Below are 20795 nucleotides of genomic sequence, written 5' to 3' on the forward strand. Positions count from 1 at the left end.
AAACTTTTTATATGTATATCCACTTGTATAAATATACATTCATGCATATATATGTTATCACTTGAAATGTTTAATATATAAACCTCAGAAGCAGCAGGCTAGAATTGCCCAATCTGGTGGGAATTTTTCAAATACATTTTGAGAAGCATGAAAATCTGTTTCAGAAAGTTTTCATTCTGCTTACAGAGCAACAGAAATGGCTGTCCAGGAAGAGGTTATAAAAGTTGTGCTGCAGAGGTTTTTGGCTTCCGCACCTCTGAGATTATAGTGTTTATTGCCAAGAAGTGACATGTGAAATCCCCAACTTGAGGCCACATGATGGCACTTTTAGCTCCATCAGCATTAACCATTCACCCTCATTTCATCTCTAAATCACAATTGGCTTTTCAACATCTGTTCTTCCTTCTTGAAAGTTTTGGATTTTCACATATAATTCTATAAAGGTCCCTTAAAAACTTGTCAGAGCCCATCTTAACCAAAGGAGACATAAATGTGACTAAATGAACACTCTCTCCCATGGCATCAAACTGTGTGTGGTCTTTTTCTGACCACTAAGTGGGCACAAAGTTGCTAACTCACAACAAGAGAAGGACTGTACTGCTCTAGGGTCCAAATCATTCTATGTCAATGTTTTTTCTCTATAAAAGTATCAAGAAGCTGGGTGCTGGTGGCTCACACCTGTAATCCTAGCTACTGTAGGAAGCTGAGATCTGAGGATCACCATTCAAAGCCAGCCCAGGCAGGAAACTCCATGAGACTTATCTCCAATAAACCACCAGAAAACCAGAAATGGTGCTGTGGCTCAAGTGGTAGAGCACTAGCCTTGAGCTGAAGATCCGAGGCTCAGCACCAAGGCCCAGAGTTTAAGCCCTATGACTGACCAAAAAAAAAAAAATGTATCAAGAGACATTTTATCACAGTACTGCTGCTCTCTACCACATTAGAGACTAAAAGATTTCCAGGACCCTTTCCAAGGCCAAAGCCTTGAGACAAATACAGAGCAAAAATTTATGAATCAGTCTTAACAGTTTGTTAGTCATTTATGCATCTGTACCAGTGAGGTAGTAAACCTACTGTATTATCAAATATTATTATAAATTTTGAGGAATGCTACTAGGCTTTGGTATTTTAGAGTCAAAGTAAAAAAACCTTTATATTGAACTGGTTCAAATTCAATATTGTTTTCCAATGGCAGAAGAGATCAAGACATCCTCAAAGAGCTCAGAATATGCTCTAAAATATTCTGGACTCTTTTTCATAACCTCTGATCTATTCCTTTATTAGCCTGCATCTTTTTTTTTTTTTTTTTTTTTGCCAGTTCTTGGGCTTGAACACAGGGCCTGGGCACTGTCTCTAAGCAACTTTTACTCAAGGCTAGCATTCAACCACTTGAGCCACAGCACTACTTCTGGCCTTTTCTGTTTATATGGTAATAACGAATAGAACCCAGGGCTTCATGCATGACTAGGCAAGCACTCTACCACTAAGCCACATTCCCAGACTTAGCCTTCAGCTTTATAAGTGAAAGAGTTCAAATTATTCTAAATTCTCAAGTCAGATACTGTCACAAGGTATGAATTTCTCTTGTCTTACACTAGAAAACTTTCATTATTATAGCTGTGACTGAAGATACAACATTCAGGATTATAAACATTTGGGCTAAAGGGCACTAATAGGTTAAATGTAATTGTCTATTTTTACAAATGAGGAAATTAAGGACTAGTGATAAGCAACTTTATTTTAGTAAAAGGACTAAAACCATAAGCTAGATCTAACAGTATTCTTCAAACTGCAGACCAGGGCCAATCAACTTAAGATATTTGCCACTAGTGTTTTACAATGGCAACAGAGTAGGAAATAATACAGGGGTCTCAAGCTTTTTTCCAGTTAATGTCTGATATATATGTATCTACCTATCTATCTAACAGACTATAATGATACACTGTAATGGTCAAAAAGTTGAAGTCATTGCAATAAGGTCTCTAATTCTTTGAAATTAAAATTTTATTTTTAACACTAATTAAATTACAATGACATAATTTGTATAGAGCATCAAGTTAATAAAAACACTGCATCAAATACTAAATGCTACAATTTTTTTTTTTTTGGTTGGTCACGGGGCTTGAACTCTGGGCCTGAGTGCTGTCCCTCAGCTCTTCAGCTCAAGGCTAGCGCTCTACCACTTGAGCCACAGCACCACTTCCAGTTTTCTGGTGGTTTATTGGAGATAAAGTTTCATGGACTTTCCTGCTCAGGCTGGCTTTGAACCTCGATCCTCAGATCTCAGCCTCCTGAGTAGCTAGGATTACAGGCGTGAGCCACCAGTGCCCTAAATTCTACAATTTTTTAAAAGCATTTTTTCATTTAAAAGACTGATTCTAAGTCTGTAGTAATGGGATTATTTGAAGGGATTAGGGTAGAGGAAAGGGAGAAGGTAGAGGAAAAGAAAATGGTAACGGGTGAATTGATACCAAAATACATGGTATCTGTGTGTTAAGAAAGCATTATGAAACTCACAGAAATCAAGGAGAGTGGGGGGGGGGGGATGGAAGATGAGGGAAGAAGGCATAAGAGATTAATGTAATTAGAGTACATTATATGCAAGTGTGAGACATCATGGTGAAACCCTTTTGGAGAATGAATGCAAAAAAAGTGCTGTGCAGAAGAGGGTACCAGTGGGAGGGTAAAGAAGAGTGAATATGGTTGAAGTAATTTACATTTATGTATGAAAACAGGACAACGACACCTGTTGAAATTATTTTTAGAAGCCAGTGCTAGTGGCTCACACCTGTAATCCTAGCTACTCAGGAGGCTGAGGTCTGAGGATCGTGGTTAAAAGCCACCCCAGGCAGAAAAGTCTGGGGACCCTTGTCTCCAATAATCTACTCAGAAAAAACTGGCAGTGGTGCTGTGGCACAAATGGTAGAGCACTAGCCTTGAGCAAAAGAAGCTCAGGGACAGTGCCCAGGCCCAGAGTTAAAGCCTCAGGAAAGGCAAAAAATGATATTGATTTTAGCAATAGGGGAGGGGAAAAGAGAAGAGTGATGACATAAGTCTAATCAAGATACATGGTTCATAATGAAACCCACTTGTACAATACATGCTAATAGTGTTTCAAAAAACCCAAACCCCCCAAAAAACCCAAAAAACCTAACTCTAAATGATGTAACTATACTACATGTGAGTAGAGTTCTCAATGTATCATATTTCGGTTAAGCTTATAATTAGGAAAGCCTTTTTTTTTTTTTTTTTTGGTCAGTCATGGGGTTTAAACTCCGGGCCTGGGTGCCGCCCCTCAGCTTTTCAGCTCAAGATGAGTACTCTACTACTTGGGCCACAGCGCCACTTCAGGTTTTCTGGTAGTTAACTGGAGATAAGAGTTTCATGGACTTTCCTGTGGAGGCTGGCTTTGGACAGTGATCCTGAGATCTAGCTTCCTGAGTAGCTAGGATTACAGGTGTGAGCCACTGGCACCCAGCAACCAGAAAAGCTTTCAAAAATACTAAATACTAGAAATTTTCAGCATACATTACAAAAAAAAGAAAACCAATCTCTGTAATAACAGTGACCTCTAGTGGGTTTATTAAGTAACACTGGTATAATCCCTAATCCTAAAAATTTAGAAATGAAGGTAACACTTGCATCTAAATACCAATATGATTGCAAAAGTAATAAATGCTGAACATAATCAAGGCCTATAGTCATACTACATACAACAGGACAAATGTTTAGATTACTGTTTTCTTCTAATCAAGTTGTATATGATGAATCAAAATCTATCACTAGCTGAAAAAACACACTTAGAATCTGAGTTTGTTAAATGAATCTGAGTTTGTTAGTTGTATTGAATATAAGGACCCTTTAAGCTTTTGCATTGTGATTCTTTCTTCTTTAATCCATCTTGCATACCAACACCAAATGAAGTTATATTCCAAAACATCTGATAAGGCAGGTGCTGGTGGCTCACGCCTGTAATCCTAGCTACTCAGAAGGCTGAGATCTGAGGATGGTGGTTCAAAGCCAGCCCAGGCAGGAAAGTCTATGAGACTCATCTCCAATTAACCACCAGAAAACCAGAAGTGGTGCTATGGCTCAAGTGGTAGACTGCTTGTCTTGAGCTGAAGAGCTCAGACTCAGGCTCAGAGTTCAAGTGCCATGACCAAAAACAACAAAAAACCCCCACATCTGATTGTCCCCAGACGTACCAAACTTAGCCTAGTCTCTTGTTACCTATTTCTCACGCTCCTGCAGATAGCAGGATACTCTTGAGACTCCTCATAGATGCTTGAAACCATGGACAGTATCAAACCCCAAAAATATTATGTTCTTTCCTATGCAGTATTAAGTGATTAGCAGGTGTGCAGTATACTGTGTGGATATTTGGGGAAAATGAATGGCTCCTGAGCAGAAGAAAGGAGCAAGATGTTATCAAATTTAATTTTCAGCCACTATCAGGACTTGAACTAAGGGGCTTCTCATTTGGCTTGCTTGCTCAAGGCTGGCACTGTACTTTTTTTTTTCCAGGGCTGAGGACTGAACCCAGGGCCTTGCGCGCACCAGGCAGGCACCCTTCCACTGGGCTAAACCCCCAGCCTCTGGCACTGTACTTCTTAAGCCACATTTTCAGCCAAGCATTTTGCTAATTGGAGATGGAATCTCACAGGCTTTTGTGTCTGGGTTGGCCTGAGCATCCTCTATCAGCCTTCTGAGTAGCTAGGATTACAGGTATGAACTACAGATGCTTGGCATGGTAAGAGTTTTAATCATGCTATTCAAAATGATGTAATTTAATTCAACTTTTTGTCTTTTTTTTTGTCGTGGGACTTGAACTCGGGGCCTGGGCACTGTCCCTCAGCTCTTCAGCTCAAGGCGAGCTCTCTACCACTTGAGTCACAGCACCACGTCAAAATGATCTAATTTAAAACTTATGAATTATCTCTATAATATTCCATTTAATATTTTCAAACTACAGTTGATGTAAGCAAGACATAGATGATAGAAGAATATCTACTCCCATGAATTTTTTCCCCTTTTATTCATGGTTTCTCACTAAGCAATATCTTAATCTTGCTAATATACATTATACATCTCCATTAAAGTTAGAAAAATATTATTCTGCTATCTATCTCAATAATTATTTTTCTGGGGGGCAGTATCAGGGCTTGAATTCAGAGCATGGGCTCTGTCCTTGAGTGCTAAAGACTAGTGCTCTATCACTTGAGACACAGCTCCAGCTCCACTTCCAGCTTTAAAAAAAAAAAGTTGCATGGATTTTCCTACGTGGGCTGGCTTAGAATCCTGATTTTCAAACCTCAGCTTCCTAAGTAGCTAAGATTATAGGCACGAGCCACCAGCACTCTGCTATATCTCAATCGTTATTAAACTCACAAGTTGGTACATATATGTGTGCGTGTCCTCTACCAGGTACTAAAGATAAACTGCATACTTTGAATATAAATTAATTCGTTTAGGTTAAGGGAAACAAATGACTATTTTCATCTTTTTTTTTTTTAAAGAAAATAAAGGCTATATATCTATATGACAATTTCAAGAACCATAAATACTAAGTGGCAAGATTTCAAATTCTGAGACGGACATTCTGATGATAGGTTAGTAAGGTTTTAGGCAAAGATTCAGAAAAATCTCATCTTTTTTTTTTTGCTGCCAGTCATGGGGCTTGAACTCAGGGCCTGGCCACTCTGTCCCTGAGCTTCTTTTGCTCAAGGCTAGCACTCTACCACTTGAGCCATAGTGCCACTTCTGGCTTTTTCTGTTTATGTGGTACTGGGGAATCGAACCCAGGGCTTCATGCATGCTAGGCAAGCACTCTACCACTAAGCCACATTCCCAGCCCAGAAAAATCTATTCTAAATGAGCTAAATGAAGTACTCAAACCTGAAGAAAATAGAGATAGCAAAAAAAATGGCTTGATAAATGATTTTGAAGTGGATACAAGATGGTATAAGTAGAGAAAGCATCTTTGGAAAGAGTTAAAAATAACTTAAGTTGGTATTAGAGATTGATCTATTCTCAGTCTACCAAAAAGCAGAAAGAATTATTAGGAAAACAAACAAATGTGTATGATTTAAATTACCTCTCTTCTTCTCGAACCCATACTGGAGTATTAGAAATCTGTGCTTCAAAAATCTTAGATGCTTTGTAACAAAAATTGCTGCAAAAAGACTGAAAAGAACATTGTAAAATTAGTCATTTTCTTATTGTGAAATATAACCTACATAAAGATAGTATAAAAAAAAATGTAGCTCAAAGGATAAACAAGCCCACAAATCTTATACTCCCAGGTTCAGGTACTTTTATTTTTTGGTTGTTCATGGGGCTTGAACTGTGGGCCTGAGTGCTGTCCCTAAGTTCTTCAGCTCAAGGTGAGCGCTCTACCACTTGAGCCACAGCGCCACTTCCAATTTTCTGGTGGTAAATTGGAGCCTCTCACTGTCTTTCCTGCCTGGGCTGGCTTTGAATTGCAATCCTCCAGCCTCCTGAGTAGCTAGGATTACATGCGTGAGCCACGGGTCCCCAGCTCAGGTACTTTTGAAATGCCCTTCACACTGTACTTCTCTACAATCCCCAGAAGGAAACACTGTAACAAATATCATTTTAATTACCTCCCTTTCTTTTTACTACTGGAGCTTGAACTTATGGCCCACTTTTGTGTTGTTCATAGCCTTGCTTTGAATTTTTCTTTTTGGTAGTCAAGGGGCTTGAACTCGGCCTGGGCACGTCCCTGAGCTTTTCTGCTCAAGGCTGGCACTCTACCACTTTCAGCCACAGCTCCACTTTCAGTTTTCTGGTGGTTAAACAGAGATAAGAGTCTCATGGACTTTACTGACTGGGCTGGCTTTGAACCATGATCCTCAAATTTCAGCCACCTGAATAGCCAGGATTACAGGCTCTTGCCTATAATATATCAGCCTTGCTGATTTTCTTTATTGTACACACACACACAAATATGTATGTCCCTATAATGCATACTACTGAGTTTTGCCTATTTTAAAACTTACCTAAAAGGGATCATATTGTTATGTACTATTCTCTTTCAGTCATGTTTTTAAGATTCAATTACATAATTTTATGTTACACTTTACTGTGTCTTATTACATTCCATGTTTTAAGTATAATCTCTATATGGACAATTCAATTATTTCTAATTTTATGCTGTTACTTTGTTAAAATCTTAACTTTTTTTTTATTTTGGAAACAATGTCTATGTAACACACACTGGCCTTGAACACTCACCTTGGTGCTCAATCTCCTAAAGCTCATCTTATTCCCCATTCAGAACGTAGTTAAGGGACATTATGTTCACACATAACCAGTATCCATCTTTGGAAGTCTGCTCATCTTGCCAGGTGCTGGTGGCTCACGCTTGTAATCCTAGCTACGGAGAAGGCTGAGATCTGAGTATGACAGTTCAAAGCCAGCCCCAGGAACAAAATCTTTTTTATTTTGGCGGGGGGGGGGGGGGGGGGTGGTGGGGGGGGGGGAGAGGTGTCAGTCATGGGGCTTGAACTCTGGGCTTGGGCGCTGTCCCTCAGCAATTCAGCTCAAGGCTATTGGTCTACCACTTGAGCCACAGTGCCACTTCTGGTTTTCTGAGTGTTTTATTAGAGATAAGAGTTTCATGGACTTTCCTGCCCAGGCTGGCTTTGAACTGAGATTCTCAGATCTCAGCCTCCTAAGTAGCTAGGATACAGGCATGAGTCACCGGCACCCAGCTCTGTGAGACTCTTTTTTTTTTTTTTGGGTCCGGTTGTGAGACTCTTATCTCCGGTTAACCCCCAGAAAACTACAAGTTGCGCTGTGGCTCAAAGTGGCAGAGTGGTAGCCTTGAGTAAAAAAAGCTCAGGGGGGGCTGGGAAGGTGGCTCAGTGGTAGAGTGCTTGCCTTGCATGCATGAGGCCCTGGGTTCGATTCCTCAGCACCACATAAGCAAAAAGAAAAAAGCCGGAAGCGGCGCTGTGGCTCAAGTGGTAGAGCACTAGCCTTGAGCTGAAGAGCTGAGGGACAGTACCCAGGCCCAGAGTTCAGGCCCATGACCGGATCCAAAAAAAAAAAAAAAAAAAAGCTCAGGGGCAGCACCTAGGCCCTGAGTTCAAACCCCACAACCACCACCACTGCCAATAAAAAGTCTGCTCGTCTTACAAAACAGAAACTCTATTCCCATAGATAGCACAGGCACCATGCTGCTGTCTCTTTAAATTTGATTACTTTAGGTATCTCATATAGGTGGAATCATACAGTATTTGTCTTATTTCCCTTAGCATAAAACCCTCAAGATTCATCTATGTTATAGCATTTTAGTCTTTCTTTTAAAGGCTGCATAATCCTTACTGTATGCATATAAACATTTTGTTAATCTTCAAGGAAAGTTCTTAAACATATGCCAAGTGCACACAATCAAGAATATCTTTAGAATAGACACCATGTCATACAAAGGCTTGTTCACACAGTAGGTGTAAAGTTGATAGAATGTAGATCAGAGGACTTGTCTAGCACATATAAGTCCTTGGGTTTCATCCAGCAATGCTGGGGTAATAAATGTACAGTCATCTTGAACAACAAATAGTTCCTCAAAAAGATGGCATCAAGTTTTGCTTCTATAAGCATGACAAAAAATTCCTAATGTTGTCAGACTTTAAAAATCTTGCTACATTGGGGTAAGAACTCAAATAATTTGTGAACATATTTGTGATTTCCCTCAATAAAAGATGCAGCATCTTTTCATATGTTCACTAGGCATTCAAGTTTACCATGTAAACGTTTTCTACTAGTTTGCTTTCCCTTTTCTTACAGATTATATATTCTGGATATGAACCTATAGTCAATTATATACAGAAATTTATAATTTGTTACTTCTCATTCTGTCAACCAAAGTTGACAGAACCAAAGTTCTAAATTTAATGTAGAAAAGTTTGTCAGTTTTTCCACCAAGGTTGATAATGTCTTACATAAAAACTTCTACCCCAAGTTTATATTCTTGCATATGATCTTAGAAAAGATCTTCCTTTTACATTAAGTCTTTTCTCTATCTACTTTGTAAACAGACTGAGTAGAGAGGTGCTCATTTGTTTCCACTTGGATAGAACTGTGCCAGTATCATTTATTGAAAAACCTTTGTTTTTTCCCACTGATACACAATACTCTCATCACTATATATCAAGTTCCACATATACAGTGGGTCTGCTATTAGTTTCTATCCTATCTTAGTTTTCTTTAGATTTGTGTCAATATGTACTTGAATTCTATTTATTATCATATTAAAAACTGAAACCTTAAACATAGCATTTGAACTTACCTTTCTTTCAGTAATATCATAGACTTTATTGGTTTTGGTAGAAATTTTATATTTCTGTTTTGGTACCTAAATAAACGAAAGTATAGTTTAGAAAAGAATCCAAGCAATAAACAGACTTTTAAAATTAAGTCATCTACATATCATAGCTTTGGCCAACTCAAGTCATTAGCTCAAGACCTCAGGTTTCATTCCCTGTCTTTCTACAAAGTATTTTTCCAAATTATAAAAAATACAAAAGCTTATGCTAAAAAAAAAAATAGTTACTTACAGTTCCCAATTTCTTCTGACACAAAGGGTAACCACAGAGTTTGATGATAGATCGTTCATCCACAATATCGCTGTAGTGAGCAGGAGTGATAAACTTCCCCTGTAATGACAGGAGAGGGCGCTCCTCTCAGAATAATGGAGAAGGACATTTATCAGCTCAAATCCTCATCAATTTTACCTGAAAATGCAGGGATAACCCAAGCACCTGCTTCCAAGTTAAAAGGTAGAATCAGAAGAGAAAATAAAGGAGAAGCATTTAAAAAATGTTCAACATAAACACTCATATGTTATTATGTTAATTAATATATTATGTTAATATGTTATTAGGCTGAGGGTGTCACTCAAGTGGCAGAGCACCTGGCTAGTAAGCTCGAGGTCCTGAGTGTAACTACCTAGTACCACCAAAAAAATTATTAAAAACAATTTATGTCACAGCAGACCATGGACCTTTGTAGATTGCAATAGTTAATAAAAGAATTTTGAAACAACAAGAAGTGATACGACTGTATCAAAAGCAAATGACAGTATCTTTTCTTTTTAAACAAAAATTATTCACACAGACACATAGGTAAAAATTTTACCTATTCTTTTAAAAACACAATCTTAGGAAACAAGGTATATCAATAAAATGTTATTGTGCTAGGCACAGAGGCTTAAGTATGTAATCCTAGCTACTTGTGAGGTGGGGAGAACTAGAGGATTGGTCATGAAGCTAGGTTATTTTGAAAATAAGCAATATAATAAGGGCTAGAAGAGTCACTCATGGCACAGTGCCTGGCTAGTTAAGTGCACTCTCATGGGTTCAAACCAACTCCCATCCACCCCTGCAAAAAAAGTCATTGTGGCTCAAGTATTTTGGGCAAAATATTCCTATTGAAAAATGTGTACAGAATTGTAAGATGATAAGTTAGCATCAATTATTTTTGGTATCTTCACAGTCAAATGATCTCAATTGTTGTTTTATAACTTTGAGATCTTTTTTGAACAAGTTTTTCTGTTTTTACAGGGATTGAAATATTTTTACAAATTTTTTGTTTGAAAAGGGAGCATTTGTGGGATTTGTTAAAAAACAAAAATAGCAAAAACCAGTTTAGTTAGTGTCTGGCTATGGAGCCTAGGCTGGTCCTGAACTTGTAATCACCTTCCCCTAGCCTCTCCAGTATTAGGATTACAAACATGTCAGTCTTGGGAGCTTGAACTCAGGGTCTGGGTGCTGTCTCAGAGCTTTTCTTGCTCAAGGCTAGTACTCTACTACTTTAAGTCACAGTTCCACTTCCAGTTTTCTGGTGGCTAATTGGAAACAAAGAGTCTATGGACTTTCCCACCCGGGCTGGCTTTGAACCATGATCCTCAGATCTAACTCTTGAGTAGCTAGGATTACAGGTGTGAGCCATTGGCTCACACACCTGGATTTGTTTTCTTTAGTGTCATCATGGATGTGGATTCTATGTAGTTACCAGGGCCAATGAAAATAGTATCATGCTTCCATTCTCGTTTAGAAAAGCTCTGAACCATACTTAGAATTATTTTTTGCAACATAAGCTCTAAATATTTTTGTCTTGAGGATTATAAGGATTCATTCAAAAGCTTAATAAAGTAAAGCTGTTTAAAAAACACATAATGATTCTGTGTTGTCCTAACACATCTGTATTTCAGGTATTTAACATAGTACACAGTATTACATTAACCAAACAATCTTGTGGGGCTGGGAATGTGGCTTAGTGGTAGAGTGCTTGCTTAGCATGCATGAAGCCCAGGGTTGGATTCCTCAGTACCACATAAACAGAAATAGCCAGGTGTGGCGCTGTGGCTCAAGTAGTAGAGTTAGCCCTGAGCAAAAGCAGCACAGAGACAGTGCCCAGGCTGTGTGTTCAAGCCCCAGGACTGGCAAAAAAATAAAAATAAAAATCTTGTTACTCAAAATAGCACAAGATACCCGGGTACTGGTGGTTCATCCCCATAATTCTAGCTACTCTGGAGGCTGAGATCTGAGGACTCCAGTTCAAAGCAAGTATGTCCATGAGACTTTTTTCTGGTCAGAGACCAGGGCTCAAACTCAGTACCTGACACTTTCGCTCACTGGCTAGTGCACTACCAACTGAGTCACACCTCTAGCCCCAATCCCTCTCCCCTTTTCCTCCCCCTACCCCATGAGACTCTTCATCTCCAATTAAACACCAAAAAGCATAAGTGGAGCTGTGGCTCAAGTAATAGAACACTAGCCTTTAGACCAAAAGTTCAGGGACTGAATGTAGGCCCAGAGTTCAAGCCTCAGGACTAACATACCACACAGACACAGACAGACAGACACACACACACATAAAAAGCACAACGTAAGTATCAAAAAACTGACATTGTGATCACTAGTGCAAAGGTAGGACAATCAGGTACTTAAAACACAACTGCTACTGAGATTAAAATGTGTTTTTTATAATTTAAATACTAAGTGTGTTGACATAGGTATACTTTGTGGAATAACATGTGCGCCACCGAGGCTTGAATTCACTCTCCGCTTTTTCACTCACAGCTGACAAGTCTACCACTTAAGCCACACCTCCACTTCTGGCTTTTGCTGGTAATGAAGTAAGGGTCTCAAGAGTTCATCTCTGGGGCTGCTTTTGAACCATGACCTTATGGACTCAGCCTTCTGAGTAGTTAAGATTGTAAGGCTGAGCAACTGGTGCCAGGCAATTACACTGCTTTTAACTATAGCCATTTAACCACTGTTATCTTTCATTAATTCATTTTATTTTGTTTTGTTTTTTTTTTGGGTCCGGTCGTGGGGCCTGAACTCTGGGCCTGGGCGCTGTGGTAGAGCTGGGTGCTCTACCACTGAGCCACCTTCCCAGCCCTCATTGATTCATTTTAAAGTCATTATACAGCAAGTAATATTATGGTAATTACTTTAAAATGCACAAAATTACATATAGTACGTTACCTGTTATCTAATAACCAAATTGAAAATTTTCAACAATATAAAGAAGTTTCATTTTGCACAGATTTTTATTTTTATTTTTTGGGTCTGGTCGTGGGGCCTGAACTCTGGGCCTGGGTACTGTCCCTCAGCTCTTCAGCTCAAGGCTAGTGCTCTACCTCTTGAGCCACAGCACCACTTCCGGCTTTTTTCTTTTTGCTTATGTGGTACTGAGGAATAGAAGCCAGGGCCTCATGCATGCAAGGCAAGTGCTCTACCACTGAGCCACCTTCCCAGCCCTGCACAGATTTTAAAATGTTGTTCTATAAAACATAAATGATTTGTCAACATTACACATACACACTCCTTTAGGAACTCTTCAGTAATATTCTCCTCTAAAAGTTGTTCAACAATACGTAGAGCTTTTCTCTCAAATTCAATCTTCTTTTTCACAGCTGCTTCTACTTCTGCTTTCCTAAAAATTTAACAAGAAAGTTAGCCCACTTATAAGTTTCATTAATCCCCAACATTTCATAACTTTAAGTCTAATGCTAACGGGAGGCACTACCTTGCCATTTTACATTTGCATTTTTTATGCTGTCACTTTTTTTTTTCTTGTCAGTGGTGGGGCTTGAACTCAAGGCCTGGCTCTGTCCCTGAGCTATTCTGCTCAAGGTTAGTGCTCTATAACTTTAAGGCACAGCTCCATTTCCTGTTTTTGAGAGGTTAATTGGCAATAAGAGTCTCTCAGGGACTTTTCTGCCTGGGCTGGCTTTGAATCATGATCCTCAGATCTCAGGCTCCCTAGTAGCTGAGATTACAGGCATGAGCCACAAGCATCCAGCTTATACTATTACTTTGACCCAAAAGTTTCTAAAAAGGAAACAAGTTACTTGTTACAGTTTACATAGACTCTGACTGAGAAGATCATTCCTAAGGTCAGAGCAGATTACAGAGAGAAAATGAGGTGAATTATTTTTCCTCTACCAATGTCATACATGCCTAAAAAACATTTTTTTTCCTCTCTGAAATGGAGGCAGAAATCAAAATGGACTAGATGGGAAAAAGATGACTTAAAAAATTATTGTAAAGATGATGTACAGGAGGGGTAACAGTTACATAAGTCAGGCAACAAGTACATTTCCTTTTGAACAGTGCCACCCTCCTCCCTCATTTTCTCCATTTTTTTCCCTCCCGACCCTCACTTCAAGATGTACAGTTCATTTCCAACAGTGTCCAGTGAGTATCACTGATGAACTGGTTTACCCTTTGTCCCACCGTTTCTGTGCTTCACCTTCCTCTTCCCAAATCAGACAAACAAATATAAGACAAAGGGTACAGAAATCAAAAACTGACAAACGGGATAAACCAAAGGGGGGAAAATAACGACAAACAGTACAATAAGAAACTTCGTTTCCATTCCTTGGAGTTCATTTCAATAAACATCATTTTATATGATCACATGTACACTGCTATTGAGCCCTTGTGAGCCTCTGTCTTATAAGTAGAAATTAAGTCTCCAGTTAACTGACAGCACACTTAGAATAATGTTTACTAAAAGTAAGTGTTTACTTCTGTTGTAAAGTCTTGTTAAATAGCTACGCTGATATCTGTACATAGTTTAGGGAAATAAAATTGTTTCTATGAGGGCTTGTCCTTGTTACCACTGGATTATCAGCCTTGTGCTGGCCCCAACACAATAGGGAACATATACCTAGAGATCATCTATCAAAGAAGACCCCAGGATAGTGATTCTCAATTTCAGCTGCACATCAGGATCATCTGAGATTAAAAAATAGATCAATAACTATGATCAGGTCCCCCTGCAACCTGCCAATCTCTGAGGATAAAGACTGGTAATTTATTGTATTTTTGTGTGTATACTGGGCCTTGAACCTGTTGTCCTGCTTCACTTGACTTTTTTGCTCAAGACTGGTTCTCCACCACTTGAGCCACACCTCCACTTCCAGCTTTTTGATGGACTGGGCTGGCTTCAAATTATGATCCTCAGATTTCAGCTAGAATTATAGGCATGAGTCATCACTTAGCAGGGCCTGGTTATTTTCTTAAAAGTGTCCAATCTTAATGTTCAACAGGGTTGTAAGTCACTGCCATACGCCCAAAGATACCAATGATTTTAGTGACTTACGCAATTTTTTTTTCCTGGGCTGGTTTCTACATACTTGCCAGAACTACCTTTGTTGATACTTGGTCCTTGAATTGCCTCTCACATTTGGACCTTGGAATGCCCTCACTTTCTCCTCCTGCCCTCAGTGACTTCCAAGACTTTGGACTCTAAATTCCTTGTATGAAGCAGTATGCCTTCCAAAAGTAGTTTGGAGGTTTGACATCATTTTGCTAATAATTTATTTTGCCAAATAGGGATAGAACAAAAAGAAATTTTGCAATTAACATCTATTCTCACACCAATTCCTAATTTTTTTTTTTTGATGATGCTTGCCAGGCAGGCATTCTACCACTTGAGGCCCGGTCTTTTGGTTTCCATTATTATAAAACTTTTACATTTATTCTTGTGTTCGGTTGCAAGCACTCTATTTAAGCTTCTCTAGGAGTTAGGCTGACAGGCACACCACTGTGCCCAGTGACTGACTGAGATGGGGTCTTGTTAATCTTTTTTTGCCTAGGCTGATCTTAAGAGATCTTCTTGATCTCCACTTCTAAAGTAGCTAGGATTACGGGCTGGGAAGGTGGCTCAGTGGTAGAGCGCTTGCCTTGCATGCATGAGGCCCTGGGTTCAATTCCTCAGCACCACATAAGCAAAAAGAAAAAAGCCGGAAGTGGTGTTGTGACTCAAGTGGTAGAGCGCTAGCCTTGAGCTGAAGAGCTGAGGGACAGCACCCAGACCCAGAGTTCAGACCCACGACCGGAAAAAAAAAAAAAAGTAGCTAGGATTACACATCAGGTTTGTAAAAACTGTTTTTACATGAAAGATGTGAACACAGATTAAATGACAGTTCTTTATATTGAACACATGTAGCTTCATGAAAAAAAAGTCCTATTTCTCATTTTACTGCCTAATAACTGTCTCATGTACTAAGATCAGTATACAGCCTGTTTTAAGGAACTGTTGACTCAAATCACCTGAACCTGAGCCACACTCCTTTAGCAGTGTGTATCACCACACCTGGCTTACTGATTGAGATTGGAATCTTGCTTTCGGCCTTGTTTTGCCAGGACCCTCTTAACCTCCACCTCATGAGATGTGGCGATTATGCCCAAACATGGTTTTTTTGTTTGTTGTTTGTTTAGTTTTGTTTTTATGATACTGGATTTCAACTCAGAATCCCAAGCTTGTTAGGCAGAACTTTCTACTCAACTATAGCTCCTGTGCTTTTCTGCACTGGTTATCCTTGAGATAAGTGTCTTGCGTCCTTGCCTGGGCAAAGATAGAGATTTTTCTGGTTTGATGTTTCCCACTATAACTAGGATGAGAAGTGTATAGTACTATGCCTACTTTCTTCCACTGAGATGGAGTCACAAAGCCTTTCTGCCTGAGTTGGCCTAGAAAAGGAAACTCTTCCAATATTTAAGTAGTCACTGGCACCTGTGTCTTTGTTAACTTTTTCAAGTGAACTTTATGAGAAAAGTTGAGTTATTTTGCATTTTTGCCCATTGTTTCAATTCCTGCTTTAATTGTATTCAGCTGGATTGAATGTAGGAGTACTTTCCAGTTGGAATAAATATATAGAGGGTCACTGCTGTTAACAACTTGGTGACCTACTCAAACTAATTTCATCTGTGGCTCAGTGATAGAGTGCTTGCTTAGCAAGTAGGAGGGCCTAATTTCCCAGCATGTCAAACCCCTTCAAAACAATTTTGTAGATTCCTAAAATTGTAGCAAATGGAATCTCTACAGGGTTGATTAGATTAGTGGCTTTTTCTTTTATTGGGGGGTGGGAGGAGAAATGGATGAGGTGCAAGAGTAAATAAGTGCAGATAGATTGAGATAAGAGTCTTGCTATGGAGCCTAAGCTGGTCTAAAACCTGAAATCTTTTACCTCCACTTTCGGACTGCAGGAATGTACTACCATGCTTGAGGCTCAGAGGAGTATAGAAATCACAATCTTAATCAGTATCAACTAAACATTATTCTTGTAATATAGCATAAAGCCATTAGGGTACTATATTGATTCACAAGGAAATATGTTCTAAGATATAACTCAAATACATTGTTTCTCCATTCTCAGATGATCACTGGCCTTAACATCTTAAAATTTTGTAAATTTAAATCCAATCATGCTCTTATCCAAGTTTTTCCTCCTTGTAGCACTTACCACAATTTGTTATTATGCATTTATTGGTACCAGTTTGATATGTTTCACTAGTCAAGATATATTATCTATCTCAATATCATATCCTCAGGGCTTAATCCAAGTGGAGAATAGTTTATACTCAGTAAATGATTTTGAAAGAATATTAAGATCACATCCAGTATAAAATTAGCAAATTTTCATAAAGTGATAGATCAGATACAGACTCATGCATACATGGTTTTTGATTCCCTTCATAGACAACTACTATTCTAGAAACCTTTAGTGACATGAGATTATCTTGTCCTCTTAGAAGTCAAAAGGCCATTCAGGACAGCCTTTTTTGACAAGAAAAAGTTTCCAGGAGTGTTACAGATAGTAACTTTCTGAAGAAGTCTCCTAGCATATCCACCAATAAAGAGTCCCAGATTAATTTCTGCTGTCCTCACAGACTTCTACAGATATCCCACCTTCACTGGGAGTCTTAGTGTGTAGTCTGGGTTTCTTAAATCCTGGAGCCAAAGGAGGCAGCAAGTTAATGTGAGAATTTTAGTACTTCCTATATCGTTTCCTTCCTTCTCATATTTACTTTTTTTGCAAACAAGTACCAATTATTGCTGTCCTAGTAGTTCTCATACCTTTTTGAAGCATCTTGTTTCAAGGTTCTTGTCTGTTTAGTACCTACAATTAAAATAATACTAGGTCAAGTATACAATCAAATCAGATACAGGATAGAGTTCTGCCCAAATAAACTGTAGACATTTTTTTCCACCCCCTTCCAACCCTGTGTATAACTCACAATAGGGAGAAAATACAATTTGTTTTTGTAAATTAATAACTCCCTAATTTTTCTTGGTTGCAAAGTATCGCTTTGGGAAATGATTTTTCTTATGCACCACAGTTGATTATTAAGCATCACTGAAGTCTGTGATCTCGGTACTTTTAGGAGTCATTCCTCAGAGACGCCAGCGTTCCGGAAGGAGGAGGCACAGGTTCGAGGCTGGCCGCCGCCGGCCGGGCTCGCTCTCTGGGATGTCTCCGCTCCCCTCTCCCCCACTGCCCTCCACGGCCCGCTTCTCCGCAGGTTCGAGCCTGGCCGCCGGCCGGGCTCGCTCTCTGGGACTTCCCCGCCCTCCGCGGCCTGCTCCTCCGTAGGGTCGAGGCTGGCCGCCGCCGGCCGGGCTCGCTGAGACCCTCCCCCCTCCCCGCCGCAGGCGGGTCTCGCTCCCCACAAGCCCGGCCTGGCGCTCAGAAACGCGGGTAAAGCCGGGGACTCCCCTCACTCGCTCCGGGGGGCGGGCGGACGAGGGCAGGAGCGCTCCACCTCGCGTCCCGGAGACTCCTTCCCCGGTCGGGCCGAAACCTGGACTTGGTCCTCAGCGGCAAACACGGGCCGGAATCATGTTCCTACCTGCAGCGTTTCGGGAGGGGCGGGGAGGCCCGGGTTTCAAACCCGCGAAACGGGGTCTGCCGCCGTCAGCCATGGGAAGCGGTCTCAGGTTCCGGCGTCTCCCCGCGAGGCCCCGCCCCCTCGGTGCGTGGGGGTGGTGACCTTGGGCTGAGAGGCGTGGCTACTGGCGAGGGGTGGGACGATGATCAGAGACCAGGGCCTCGGGGCGGTGCTACGAGAGCGGGGGCGGTGGTCGGAAAGCAGGGCTGCAGGGCGTGGCTACAGCAGATGGGTGGGGCGATGGCAGGAGATAGGGACGGAGGGGCGGGGCGGTGGTCGGAGGCTGGGCGTGGCTACGGGGCAGGGCGGGGCCTGGAGCGCGGCCTGCGGGGCCCGGAGCCGTGGCGGGCGTGGAGAGGCCCTCGAGGTCTGGCGGGTAAGTGGACATGCTGGATCTGGGGCCAGGGCGCTGGCGGTGGGCGGCGGGTCGTGGAGGACATGGCCTGCAGACCAGGCCCCTCGAGGTAGTGGGGCCTGAACGCTAGCAGAGCCAGACTTTGGAGAAATGGCTTCCTCCGAGTGCTGCCCACGGCACTAGGGAGTTGTCCTCCGGCAAGCCGGGGAGTCGGCGGAGCGGCGGCCCGCAGCCCCCTTCCCCCCCGCCGAGGGCCTGCGTGATCCGGGGATTTGGCTTGTGATCACTACTTCGGGGGGCAGCTTCTGCAGGAAAGTGGGGTGGGGGTAGCCAGAACCGCAAGCCCTCTGGGTGACTGAATTGGGTTGGATTTGTCAAGTGGGGAATTAACAAATAAGATTGCCCCTAGGGATTACAATCTTGACCTTAGACTCCTCGCTTGGAGCTTTTTTCGTTTTTAGGTTTTTTTCCGGAAAAAAAATATTTTGCCTTTTAAAAGCCCTTCAGTGTGTATTTGCTTTGCCTTGAAGAAGTCTTAGGAGATCCATTCCCCCCTTAAAGATGCAGTCGGAAAAAAGATGCACCGTGGTTTAACAAGTCCTGCTTTCTTAGAAAGGCCTACACACCGACATTCAGCGATAACATTTAAGCCTTAAAACTAAATTTGCTTCATTGTACTTTCTGAGAAACTTAACTTTTGAAACACCGTATGTCACAGCTAATAGTATATTTTATGTTAGTACATTTCAGCATCACAACTAGGACACAATCGTTAGGAATGGCTGTGGAGGAACTTCAGTCCATAGTGAAGAGATGTGTAAGTATTTTTTCCCTCTTTTTGTAAAATTAAATTTCTTTTAGCATATGGGAAGGACATAGATTATTTTTGGTGGTCAGACTATTTATCCTTAAGCCCATCTTTTCTTGTTCATAAATAGCGTGAGAAGGGCTGGGAAGTTGGCTCAGTGGTAGAGCGCTTGCCTTGCATGCCTGAGGCCCTGGGTTCGATTCCTCAGCACCACATAAGCAAAAAGAAAAAAGCCGGAAGTGGCACTGTGGCTCAAGTGGTAGAGCACTAGCCTTGAGCTGAAGAGCTGAGGGACAGCGCTCAGGCCCAGAGTTCAGGCCCCACAACTGGACCCCCCCAAAAAAAAAAAAATAGTGTGAGAGCAGGAAGGCACCCTGGTTTGTCTTTTTAAGTTTAACACAGACCCTTTTCATGAGTGAGTTTGATCATATAGATTTCATGTTTATTCAGTAAGGCTTGGTAGTCCATGCTTGTAGTCTAATACTCAGGAGATGAAGACAGAATTATGACCAGCCTGGGCTATATAATAGCAAGACCCTATCCCAAAAAAACAAAAGGGAAAGAGAAAAAGTATTTATTAGGTAGTCATAATTTTCATGTATGTATTTGTGTGCAGTTTAGAACTTAAGCAGATTTCATTTGTCTTCAGAGAGATAAATCAAAGTTGTTGTCATATAGAATTTCTCTTTGCATATGTATTTGATTTGTATGTTTGTCTCTTTTATTTTGAACCAGCAAATCTTAGAAGAGCATGACTTCAAAGAAGAAGATTTTGGCTTATTTCAATTAGCAGGCCAAAGATGTATAGAGGAAGGGCACATAGATCAGCTATTACAAATTATTCAGAATGAAAAGAATAAGGTAAGCGTAAGCTTTGTGTTTACTTTGGGAATCTGTTTGGAAAGAGAATAATTGAATCTGATTTTTCATTCCTTTATTTTTTAATAAAACATCTAGGAATCCACTTAAATTTTCACAGTAGGAAACTGGAAAACAAAAATAAAATTAGGAATCCAAATACTGGTGGCTCATGTCTGTAATGCTAGCTACTCAGGAGGCTGAGATCTGAGGATTGAGGTTGAAAGCCAGCCCAGGCAGAAAAATCTATGGGACTCTTATCTCTAGTTAACCAGCAGAAAGCCAGAAGTAGAGCTGTGGCTCAAGTGGTAGAACGGCAGCCTTGACTGCACCCAGGCTCTGATTTCAAGTGCCAGTATGAGAGAGGAGAGGAGAATCAGAGAAATTAGGAGGGAACATTCATATACTTTAGGGTATTTATTCTGGTAGAGACATACACATTTAACAAGTAGATTGAGGCAAAGGAAATGAAGTAAGGTCTGCCATGGAAGTATAAGTAACAGGCTTTGGAAAGAACAGGATTACTTCTAGCTTCAGGGATCAAAAAGTAGCATTTAAA

General features: G+C 40.7%; 2 protein-coding genes across 6 annotated transcripts in view; one reads left to right on the top strand and one right to left on the bottom strand.

The window, feature by feature from the left end:
* Positions 1 to 18266, bottom strand: part of Rpap2 (RNA polymerase II associated protein 2) — a 65851-nt gene extending 47585 nt beyond the window's left edge. For all 4 annotated transcript variants that reach the window (XR_006147902.1, XM_042683215.1, XM_042683208.1 and 1 more), the window contains exons 1-6: positions 18177 to 18266; positions 17404 to 17446; positions 12855 to 12969; positions 9582 to 9680; positions 9314 to 9379; positions 6095 to 6183 (exon numbers count right to left, since the gene is read on the bottom strand). Coding sequence is in view for 3 of the 4 variants with exons in the window: in XM_042683215.1 (XP_042539149.1) it covers positions 6095 to 6183; positions 9314 to 9379; positions 9582 to 9680; positions 12855 to 12969; positions 17404 to 17446; positions 18177 to 18249 (485 nt within the window). In the remaining variant the exon portion in view is untranslated. The remainder of the gene's footprint in view (positions 1 to 6094; positions 6184 to 9313; positions 9380 to 9581; positions 9681 to 12854; positions 12970 to 17403; positions 17447 to 18176) is intronic.
* A 259-nt stretch (positions 18267 to 18525) lies between these two features.
* Positions 18526 to 20795, top strand: part of Glmn (glomulin, FKBP associated protein) — a 32344-nt gene continuing 30074 nt past the window's right edge. For both annotated transcript variants that reach the window (XM_042677987.1, XM_042677997.1), the window contains exons 1-3: positions 18526 to 18591; positions 19311 to 19387; positions 20114 to 20239. In XM_042677987.1, coding sequence (XP_042533921.1) covers positions 19349 to 19387; positions 20114 to 20239 — 165 coding nt within the window. In that variant the 5' untranslated portion in view covers positions 18526 to 18591; positions 19311 to 19348. The remainder of the gene's footprint in view (positions 18592 to 19310; positions 19388 to 20113; positions 20240 to 20795) is intronic.

Source organism: Dipodomys spectabilis, unplaced genomic scaffold (genome assembly GCF_019054845.1).
Source record: "Dipodomys spectabilis isolate Male_0828 unplaced genomic scaffold, ASM1905484v1 ptg000002l, whole genome shotgun sequence".
Lineage (NCBI taxonomy): Eukaryota > Metazoa > Chordata > Mammalia > Rodentia > Heteromyidae > Dipodomys > Dipodomys spectabilis.